This window comes from Vigna unguiculata, chromosome 10, assembly GCF_004118075.2.
Source record: "Vigna unguiculata cultivar IT97K-499-35 chromosome 10, ASM411807v1, whole genome shotgun sequence".
In the NCBI taxonomy this organism is placed as follows: domain Eukaryota; kingdom Viridiplantae; phylum Streptophyta; class Magnoliopsida; order Fabales; family Fabaceae; genus Vigna; species Vigna unguiculata.
The window spans coordinates 8077182-8089490 of record NC_040288.1 but is presented as its reverse complement, the minus strand read 5'-3'; the positions used below and the strand labels follow the sequence as shown (position 1 = coordinate 8089490).

The 12309-nt window shown below is 33.7% G+C and overlaps 1 protein-coding gene across 1 annotated transcript; it reads right to left on the bottom strand.

Annotated features, from left to right (window-relative positions):
* Positions 1–496: 496 nt before the first annotated feature.
* On the bottom strand, positions 497–4513 carry LOC114166384 (ribulose bisphosphate carboxylase/oxygenase activase 2, chloroplastic-like). Its single transcript, XM_028051102.1, has 6 exons — positions 4342–4513; positions 3750–4066; positions 3449–3640; positions 2283–2755; positions 1222–1503; positions 497–908 (listed from the first exon to the last, which is right to left on the bottom strand). The coding sequence occupies exons 1-6, from the start codon at positions 4384–4386 to the stop codon at positions 793–795; spliced, it is 1425 nt and encodes a 474-aa protein (XP_027906903.1). The 5' UTR covers positions 4387–4513; the 3' UTR covers positions 497–792.
* Between the last annotated feature and the right edge of the window lie 7796 nt (positions 4514–12309).

Below are 12309 nucleotides of genomic sequence, written 5' to 3'. Positions count from 1 at the left end.
AACCGTTGCTTTAACAATTTGTACCCTTTTATTATAATAGATGGGATTCATAACTTAGTTTCCTTTAATCTTTCTAGAAAATTTAATGTTTCTAAATTTAATGAGAATTTTTACATTTATGGGATATCAAAAGTGAAGTGTGGTATTATTAAGATAATTTAACTCTTCCATATTTCCTTGAAAATACATAGCATAATCTTAAAGAAACAAAAGTTATATTTGAGAATGATGGATGAATAATTGAATATTACCTTATAAACTGAGAATGTAAATTGACCATATTCTACCTTTCTAATTTTTCCTCAAGGAATTTACTCTTTAAGACCCTTCTTCAATAACTTTTAATACTGTTATTATACATAATTATTCCGTTATTCATAGCTTCCTTCTTTATAATATGCTTGTCAAGAAAAATTCTCTAAGGTCAACCATCTACTAAGTCTTAGTGTGAATATAGTTGATAGTTAAAAAAAAAAAAACACTTATCAGTATTATGTTATTATGATAACTTTAATGTTACACATAATTTTCTTTTAGTATTCTATCATACACATTATTAGTACAATTGAAGGTTTGATTTGACGAACTTGGCGATATAACAGTGAAACCCAAAGGAAAGGACATTTTCAACTACGATAGCTATAAGATGTCTCATTGCCACCCATAAAACCCAACACAAAGGGTACGAAATATCTACACCTTATATAAAAAGTGTGAAAACATGGTGACATTCTTTATTCTTCTGTATCAAATATCTCCTTATCTGCTCCAGATTTACCGAAGAATCATCACCTAAAGTGTGTATGTGCAGCTTCCATCATCACTTCTGGCTGTTGGATCATAGTTTTGTGCAGTAGGGTCAGTGCAACCTTCAGGAACAGGAACATGAACTTGCTGAGCTGCTTGTCCTGCACCAAACAATTAAGGAAACCTTTATTTAGTCTTGTTCATTCATCATCACTGGTTACTCCAACATTATCCTGAAGCCACAAGGTGCTATAAGGTTGGAAGGGAGAACGGAAAAGGTTGTGGTTCAACTCTTCTACTAATATGTGGGAGATATAAGACTGGTTTGAAAGGTTTGGAAAGAAGAGTGGAAGAAGTTGTGGATTTCCACTGACAAAAACTAACAGCTAACATTTGCCGATAAAAACAGAAAAAATGTTGAAGTCAGAAACAGTTTTCCCATCAACAACTTTAGGATCAAATCAAGGGTCTAACCATAGAAGTTTCCTGTCTTTATGGCATCTTCATTTGCATCTCCAAGTGCAGCCTCTTTGAGGTATTTGTCAGCCAGTTGAACTCTCTTCACATTCTCTTGCTCTTGGACAAGCATGTTTCCATACTCAAGGAGCTTGTTAAGAGACATCTGTGGTTGCTTAAAAGTTGGTGGTCCCTCCTTTGAATTCACTAGCTTTTTCCCAACATTCTCCACTCCCACACCAGAAATCCACTTTCTCACTTCATCATCATACACTCTGGCCCTCAAGGCACCAAAGAAATCTGCATAAAAATCCATCAAACAGTTCATTATTCACATTTCATCATACAATTTGACACCAATGCCTCAAACTTCTATGGTGTCTTCTTTTTAACTAAAATGATCTGCAAAAGCATCACTGTAAAGACTGAGATCCTGACCAGGTCAGCACAGCACCTTAGTCTATCAATAATTTGCAGAATATAAAAAATATATATGAAGAAATAGAACAAAATAGTGAATGACCAACCAAAATCCACCAGAAAAACTTAAAATTAGACTGACCAAGTCTATCTCTAAAAAAGTCATATCCGACAATAGTAGGAATATGCTCTGCCACCAGTAAATTCTTGAAGATAAATACCAAGTGAACTTAATCTATTACCTTATCTAAAGATGTGAGGAAATCTAAGCCTAATTTTCCTTAAAACAAAATATAGTTATTCCATCTATTCACAAGACTCCAAGAAACCAAAGAGGTGTTAATAAAAGCTTATATTACTAGCATGGAATCACATTCCATCCATTATGGTAAATGAGAAGATAAGGAATTAGCAAATAAAAGTTTGGCTTAAGCAATTCTTGTAACTATACCCTGTTTAAATTTTATTCTTTTCAGGTCTTGACAATAACAAAAGTCATCAAATTTAAGTTGAGGGTAAGGGATTCAAAGCACATTTGTTGTAAATACAGGGATTAAAGTTGAGTAAGAACTAACACCAAAAAAGCCTTATATTTACAAGGATAAAATATATTTAAGTTCATAGTTTTAGCTTGAAACTTGAATTGAGGTGTAGCTTACCAATAGATTGTCCAGGGAAAGTGTCAACAAGCTTGATAATGTCCTCCTTTGGAATACCGTCTGTTCTGAAAATGCCTTGGCAGACACCAATCCTGTCATCTCGAGTAGGTGCCCAATAGAACTTCTCCATACGTCCATCACGAATGAGAGGAGCATACAATGTTGAGAAGTCATTGCCAGTGACTATGATTGGAACACGGGGATTCTCCTCCTTGTTGTACATGCCAGGAAGTTGGACATTGGTTGGGTTGTCAGCAATGTTCATGAGGGTTGCATTCACCATCTGGTTGTTCACAGTGTACTGAGTTGTTCCACCAAGCCTACCAGCTCCAGCATCAAGATCATTGATGAACAGACAACACATCTTTCCTTTTCTGATAATGTCTGCTGCCTCACGGTACCTTTGTCTGATTAACTTTGCAGGCTCTCCAGCATTTCCACTTTCCAGTTCTCCAGCACTCATCATTATGGGGCTGAACTCAAAGGCAATAGGACAAAGAGTTAATGATGTTTTGGATTGTAGTTTGTAATTTTGTATGTCCCAAACCATGGTTTGGAGACTGAATATTGAGTTTCATGCATAGATAACATGTTTACATTGAAAAAATCTCCTTTGAGTTGTATTTGAACATAAATTTGGTTGTTATGAGGATCCTTAACCCGACCATTCTTCTGAGGAAGCAAAATCTACATAGGAATACATTTTCTCACAAACTAAGAATTCTTAACACATAACCTAACATTTGTGTTAAGAAGTGAACTTTAAGTTTAACTCAATCCTATAAAACCTTATTATAAGATAAACTTTTCACCAACTTATATACTATAGTTTTGGTTGTTATGAGGATCCTTAACCCAACCATGCTTCTAAGGAAGCAATATTAACTTAGGGATATATTTTGAAAGTCAAACCAAACTAAGAATTATGACATTTGAATTTGATCACCTCTGGAATATGAGATACCCATATGAGAGATCTGACACCACATTCAACATAAAACCTTAAGATTCGGTGTTTATGGATCTTATTTTTTCCATGTTTCATTCAACTTTCTCATTTCTAGTCAATATAAAACTTTTAACTCATACTCAGATTCTTAATAAAATGGTATCCTTCTCCTAGCAAATGGGGTAATACATATTGGAATGGAAATAAATAAGCTTACTTGATTCCCATCTTGGCAAAGACAAGCTCACATTGGAAAGATTTCCCCTGACCCTTGCCTCCCCAAATACCCAAAATAAGAGGAACCTTAATATTTGGCAAGGACAAAAAGTTCTTGGTGATGTGAACAACAATCTTATCCATGAATGCAGGAGCAATATAGAAGCCATCCATGGTGTTGTCCAAATTGTACCTGAAAAATAAGTCCATTAACATTCATCATATTCACATAATGCAAACAATCCAAACTTAATATTCCAACTCTTTTTATTGGCCATGTTAAGTTCAAAGCAACAACTTACTGACGAAGACCAGCACTGATGTAATCATAGGAACTCATGACAGCATAGTGAGTGCCACTCTCCATGGGAGCTTGGAAGAGAGTGTCCACCATTCCCTTCCCTCTAGTGATATCTTGCTGGTCATCGGAAGTGTCATAAGCAAGTCCAGCCCATCTATCCTTTGAAGTCTGCTTCTCCTCATCATATTCAATCTGTGCACGAACCTTGAAATTCCCACACACACTCTTCTGGCTAGAACTCACACAACTGACTTTCTTCAAACAGGTTCCAAACAATGCAGAGCCTGCCACTCCACTGCTAGAGCCATTCAGTTTCAACTGCACAAAAATGTAACCCCAGTGAGCCATATAAACCCCAAACTCAACACCAAGATTCATCCTTTGCAAGAAATTGGAACAGACCCAGATAGTAAAAACAAATCAAATACATATTTGATCACCAAAATTCTAAAGAGCCCCAGCATGTCTATACTCTATGGTAAGCTAAAACTACTGAAAACATGGACCAGACCAGCATTATTATAAGTGAAACAAAACATGTTGTAGCAATGACACCAAAGTTTGAAGAGTTTAATCTGACATATACATAGTACCGGTGCCATGTTAACAGCTCCAAAAGTTGGCACTGAAGCAGCCATTTTGACTCGTAGAGGGGAACAAGACAAGAGAAAACTAAGTGTTTCAAAGTGTTTGGTTGGATTCAATAGATGAGAGGGTACTTTATAGTGTGATGAATGTGGAAAAAGTAACAGAAAAATCTGTGGATTGGCTAAAGAATCTATCAACAGCCACAAAGGTGGGGTTGGAAGTACTGCGGTATTATTAATACGTGGCTTTTGGTGACATGGACGTTGGTTTTGGAATGTGGTTTTTGAGTGCATTGGACTTTCTAAGAACAAAATGGAGGCTTCTAGGAAATGTAGTTATTTGAGGTTAGAGTTGCAGCATCACCCTCCACCACTCATATTTTGGTAGTTTTGTTGCTGCAAGATTGTGAAGAAAATAGAAAAACAAAAGTCACAATAGTTCCGCGAACAGAAAAAGATTTCTTCTGTCACTTCAAGAAGTTTTCTTCTTTATAAGATAATGGTCTCAAAAAAATTAAAATGAACTAAAAAAACATTCAAGTACCTTCGAGAGATTTAAATAGCAAGTTTTTAAAAAATATTTAAAAAGTGTCGTAAATTATTTTTTTTTAATCTGAATAAATGGACCTAGAATTGTCTAGAGACAAATAAGGGCAATATAAGAGACTTTGTTTTAAAAAAATAGAATGAAAAATTAAAATTAGATTTTTTTTTAAATTAAAATTATACAAGTTCTCTCGTATACCTTTTTCTTTAATTTTTTTTAATATGTATGTTAAACTTATTTACTTTTTCAACATATTTTTCTTTTTAAGAAGTTTTCGCGGAAAAGATAGTTGAAAATCAGACCTTAAGTCCAATTAGGTCAAACCTACTTTCAAACTATTTAGATAATTTCTGTTCTCAAATAAATAACAAAAGTCTTGTTTACTAAATTTTAATGATTTATTACGTTTATTATTTAATACATACTCGTATTCGAGAATCTTAATTATTATTAATATAACAAATAATGAGAGATAAAATATATTATATTACTTATGTCCAACATTATGTGATTATAACAAGCAGAATATAACTCCTACTAATTTGGAGGATATCTTTAAGAATATGGATTAACCTATATAATAAAGTGCCAACGACTATGTAATGATAATAGGTCCAAAGAGTAATGGGCCTAATGAGCTTTAGTCCATGAACTAAGCCACAAGTCAAGATGAAGAAGGGAATGCGTTGTTTGAATTGAAATTCCTATAGAGGGAGATAAATTCACTAAGTTATGTCAATCAATGAAGAGAATAGCGCTTTCCATGTTCAATGGGGAAGACCCCATAAGTTGTAAATCGAGAGTTAAGATCTACTTTAAAGTACTTGAAATCAATGAAGTTATGAGAGTGAATCTTGCTTAGTTATGCATGGAGGGAGGAACAATAAATTTCAACAACTCCTTATTATGAAGATATAACATAGGAGAACTAAAGAATTGTTGGACACCATGTTGAATGGAAGAAGGGAATGTCTTTGATCAACGACCCTTTGCCAAACAAGGACCAGGAAGGAATACATAAGGCGATTTGAGCTTTCGATTGTAAAAGAACCCAAATACTTTTTGCGGAAATTTTGTAACAAAGGACAGAATTATGAGTGTTGCAAGACATATCAATGTCGACTTGGCAAGCCATAACAAAGTGCGGTAGGGGAAGAGATACACACAAGAAGAAGGATGTATTTATTCGAGTTATGAATTTGAGTCCAATATCTCAAATCGATTCACTCTAAGAAAATTTTTGCCTTCATGAATTGGCAAGTGAATTATAAAGAAAAAAAACTAGGTGCGATTAAAAAATATTGTATTGTTTGCATCATTTCAACTTCCAAGTAATCCACATCTTCCACCTTTACTAATCTCCCTTGGATGGAGGTCCTTTCTTATTCTAATATTTTGCAAATCATAATGATTAATTGATAATTGACATTTTCATGTTTTTATTTTATTTATTTTTATGTTTAATTCTTATTTTATTTTTGAATTTTAGTTGATATTTCAAGTTTTATTCAATAAAAATGGAAAAGATAAATGATTGGGATACATTTTGCAAATAAGTGGAAATCACATAGATTTGAAAAAATTATCAACGGAATAAGTGGAATAGTTTCAAGAATTATCAACAATATCAATTTTCCATAAAGTTGGTTACTCAAGTTCAAGTCAGAAGAAGTGAAGAAAATTCGAAAATATAGATTAGAAAGATAAATCCAACATGGAAATCCAGTAAAAAAAAATCAAGTACAAAGTTGTAGACCCAAATCAGATTCGAGCCATTCAATTAGCGAAGCGCATCTCAACCAGCAAATCATTGTTTTCCCCTAACAAGTCAATTCGCCCAGCGAACTGCAACTTCAAAAAATCTATAAATTGACAACCTGACAAAGGTCAAAAACACACTTGAAGAGGAAGAAACTTGATATCTCTACACTTAAAGGTAGAAGGGCATTATAAAGGTTTGAGGCATTCAATTTCAACATTAGTCTTGTGTTCAGTATGTGTTGGAGTAGCTAACTCCCTTATTCACGGGGGTTGGGTGCAATCTATTCTTAATTCTTTGTGAATTCTTCATTCAATATATTCCTTTTCCACAATCTCTCATGTTTTATTCTTGTTTTAACTGCATAGTTTATGAATTTTGCACAACTTATGAATTTTGCACATCTGGGAGTCCATATTGATCTGAAAGATAGTTTGGAAACCCAAATTATGATATTTAATTGCATGTTCTAGATTGGTGCATATGTAGGAGTATCGGCTTATCCGAAAGCTAGTTTGGGAAACTTGAGATAAAACAACAATTGATTTCACATGCTAGACATAGATGTGGTTAGTAATCATTCTTAAGCATTAGCATATTTATCATTAATGCAAATGTAATAGTAAAAATTGCTAGACATAGAGTTTTTACTATTTTAGTTTAGGCTTGTCTGCGACGAAATTGATAAGTGTTTATTATTAGTTAAATTGCATATCATTTGGACACTTATCTTACATTAAATCAATGAAAAAATCATTATAATTGCCCTAATTGCATATAAATACATGATGATGTAAGTAGAAATCATAAAAACTGGAATTTAATGCAATTGTGATGTTTTTGCATGTTAAATGAAAGAAATTGAGAAGTTGGTGCTAAGTCCTAATAGTTGTAGCTCAGCTAGAAAGATGAATTGAGAAAAGTTAAAATTGAAGCTTGTGGTTGAGCACCGATATCGGCGTTGAGCCACATTTTAAGAAACTTTCACTACAAGGAAACCTCAAGCTCCACATTTGAAATTGAGCATCAAAAGAAAACCTCCATGGAATGGAAACCTCCATTGTTGATCACTAAGGTGGTTGCCTAAGCTTGGAAGAAAACCCACTCATGAAGAAAACCCACTCATGAAGGAAACCTCCATGGCTAATCTTCAAGAATGGAAGGTAAAACAACACTTGATTTTCTGTAAATACAGGGTATGTCCCTAGGATTCATATGATGATTTTGTCAATCAATTTTAGAGAGAGAAACTCCCTAGTTAGCTTTAGATCTCATTGTATATCTTTGTAAAGCTTTCAGGGCATGTCCCTAGGATTCATATGATGATTTTGTTAATCAATTTTAGAGAGAGAAACTCCCTAGTTAGCCTTAGATCTCATTGTATATCTTTGTAAAGCTTTCGAAGGAGGAAGGCTACTCCATGTTCTTATTGTATTCTTCATCATGAGTGGCTAAGTCCTTCCTAGTTGGGATTGAATGTAACCTCTAAACTCTGCTTGTACCACACTTGATTATATATTTATTGTGTTCTTGTTTTACGTAATGGTTACTTGATTTGTATTGATTGCTTTGGTAACTTGGCCAATCATCATACCTTATCAGCACTAAATGTAGAGACGTATGGTCTAGTGTTTAAATCCAATCAAGTCTCCTAATGCTTGGCATGTACTAGACATGGATATGCGGCTTTAATTAGTTCAAAGAGTCTTGTTCTCAATGCAAGGGTTCCTTCACCTGGATAGGGACATCTTGCATTTGACACCCTTAGGTTCTAACTCTTATACGTGTAAGCATACTTCCAAGAACACTAAAATAAAGAACACAATTTATATATAATTAAGGGCAGTACAATTAAATTAAGAAGCCAAGTTCAATCCCAATGCCTTAATCAACATCACCTCTCTCAAACTTACCAAACCTTTGATTATTGTTTCACTGCCAAACTTAGGTTATAGATTACTAATTTAGTAACCAAATCCCTATGGATACGACCTTGTTGTACTACAACTAACCCAGTGCACTTACTGGAAAAGTTACACCCTCAACTGAGTAGCAATAGAAATCGATGCATGTTACAAATAATGTGAGTGTTAGATACGGAAATGGGAATATATTGTTTGTTACTTTTACGTTGAATGGAATCATGAAACCCAATCCCGGTGAAATTTTTATCTTATATTTTCTCAATCAAGTTATTTGTTTCCATTGTGCCAATTTTTGTTATTCGCTACATTTAAATTTTAAATTCATTTTTAATCTAGACCAAAAATGTTTTGTTCTTTGTACCTTTATTAGTAAACAATCTATTAAATTTAAATCACATTAGTCCCTATAAGAGACGATATCTGGACTTGTCTACTGTATTACTTATAAGATTTGGTACACTTGTCAAACACGTAACAAGTTTTTAGCGTCATTGTGGTGTAGTTTAATTGTGTTTGTTTACCGATTTAGAATTTTTGTTTTAACTTTATTTCAAAAAAAATTAAAAAATATATTTTTATCATTATCCACTATTTAACGTGTTCCTTCTAGTTTTCTTTATTGTGCATGGGGCGCAGGGTCCCGACTAAACCATTACTTTATGATCTGGAGATTGAAAGAAGAGCTCAGAGAAACAACAGTATCAAGAGAAGACTATTCAAGGAAGCACAAGAAGTTTCCTCTACAACTGTAGAAAGTACAACAAATTTCTCTGATCACGCAAATATCCAACCATCAGATGACAAAGAAGAGGTGGATATGGTCAGAACAATTGGAGGACAACGTACTTTAGAAGACTATGCCACACTTATGGGCCCACTCAATTTTAACAGCATTGTCAAGCCAACCATAATTGCACCAAATATGGAGATGAAGTATGCCCTTATAGATTTGGTGCAAAGTAATCAATTTCATGGGTTATCACACGAAAACCCATATAATCACTTGGCCACTTTCTCGGAAATTTGCAACATGATGAAAATCAATTAGGTACCTGATAATGTTATTCGCTTAAGTTTGTTTCCTTTTTCTTTGGTAGGAAATGCAAAGGTATGGTTGCACTCTTTCCCTAAGAATCGCCTAATTGAACGGGATGATTTGGTCCAAAAATTTCTTCAAATCTTTTTCCCTCAATCTAACGTTAATCAGGGAAGACAGGAGATAACATTGTTCCAATAAGACTATGAAGAGCCACTCAGCTAATCTTGAGAATGATTCAAAGGGCTTCTAAGGAAGACGTCAATGCATGGATTTGATGATCCAACCCAAATTAAAATATTTCTAAGCAGACTCGGTGCAGACGAAGTTAATGTTGGATGCCTTAGCTGGAGGAATGATCAAGTCCAAGACACCTATTGAAGCTAAAGCATTGATATAAATAATGGCTTTGAATGATTACGAGGTGAAGAATGAGTGCAATCAACTACAAAAGAAGGGAGTATTGGAGCTGTAAAGTCACGATGCGTTGTTAGCTCAAAATAAGCTAATGACACAAGAGATATAGGTGCTCATGAAGAAGTTATCATCATTGGCACAAGAGATTCAGAATGCTTACCAAGTGCAACACCAAACATAAGTGCAAAGTTGTGTGTTGTGTGAAGGAAATCACGCTAATGGGCAATGTGTCGTGCAAAGTCAGCCGTAGGAGGACGTGAACTATATAGGAATTCAAGGTTGCCCAAGAAACTACGAGAATTTTAATCAAGGATGAAAGTCTCATCCTAGCATGGGACAACTTGGACCATCCAATAGGCAGCAACAACAACAACCCTCCTTGCACGAGAGGTTGACAAAATTGGAAGAGAAATTTCAACAATTCATTCAAGTGTCTATTTCAAATCACAAAAGCACGAAAGCCTCTATTTGTAATATAGAAACACAACAAGGTTAATTGGCGAAAAAGGTAGAGGAGAAATTTGACAAAACTTTTACAGCCAATACAGAGGTGAACCAAAAAGAGCATTTTAATGCTATCATAACGCGAAGTGGGAACGTGTATGAGGAAAAAGAGAGAAAAAAAAGAGAGGAAGAGAATAATAATGGAGAGAATAAGGATGGAAAGAAAAAAAATAGATAATGAAAGAGAGAAGGAGAAATTGAAAGAAGAAAAGAAGAAAAGGTGCAAAAAGTCCTTCCATATCCTCTAGTACCCTCCAAGAAAGATAGGGAGAAGCAGTTTTCTTGCTTCATAGAGATCTTCAAATAGTTGGAAAGAAAAATTCTTTTTTCTAAAACAATACAACAGATGCTGGCATACGCCAAACTTTTGAAAGATTTGCATAGAAAGAAGAAAAAGTACATAGAGGAAGAGATTATCAAAGTCCAGGGCAACTACAGTGCAATCATTTAGAAGACTCCCCCTCTGAAGTTCAAATTTCCTTGTAGCTTTACTATTCCCTGCACAATTGGAAATTTGGCTATTGGGAAGGTGTTGGTTGACTTGGGAGACAACTTTGATGCCCTTATCTATGCTTGAGAAAATTAAATGCCTTGAAGTCAAACAAACAAGGATGATTTTGCAACGAGTAGATCGATCAATAAAATGCCCATATGGAGTTGTGCATAATGTACTTGTGCAGGTGGACAAGTTCACTTTTCCAATGGATTTTGTCATACTCGATATGAAGGAAGATGTTTGATATGTCTTGAATTTTGTTAGTTTTCATTAGTCAAAGTGTTCTAATCATTTGGAGCACTTTAGGACACTAAATGTGATTGGTTTGGGCCTTAGGATTGCAAAAAATCTTAGAGGGGCTGCTAATTGGAGTTTGGGCTCATTTGGTGGCTTAGTGTAGGGTAACTTTTAAGGGAGATTCGAGGAGATGGTATAGGGGGACGACCCAGCAGCCTCCTAGGGAGGTTGCACGTTTCTTAGACCATTCCATGACCATATTTTCACACCACCATACCATCTCATGCAGCAAACCATGTAAGACCCAAGAAATTTAAATAATTAAATAAATAATTATTTAATAAATGTGGGTAATAGTATTAGCTCAAATGGTTGAGAGTACTTGATTGTTATGAAAAGACTTGGGTTTGAGTGTAACATGCCTAAATTTTATAATGCAATAATATACAATTTATTAATATCACATTATTTATAAATATTTTATTTATTAGAAATAATGACAGTCATAAAATATATATATATATATATATATATAATAATTAATAAGTACTACTATAATGATGATAATAAACATTTAAATAAAATGGTAAAAATATAAAGGATAAAGGAATTAAGATAATTTTTATAGAAAAAATAATAATAAAGAAAATATATATATATATATATATATATATATATATATATATATATATATATATTAAAGGAGCCGATGGATAGTCATATGTATATATATATTCTGATAGGTTTTAGTTTCCAGATGTTTATTAAATGAACATACGTAGAATATTATAATATATATATATATATATATATATATATATATATATATATATATATATATATGCATGTATATGTATGTGAGAGAGTTAGGGAATATAATGATAACATTCTTGTTTGGCTAATCACGTTGAACGTCATTGGATAAAGCTTAAGTACATAACGTCAGAACATTAAATGCTTAGAACTTTGGATAAATGGAGATAAACCAAATCTGAACAAAATATAAAAGAAATTGAATGCAAAAGTATATCTATATATGTATGTATAGATTTA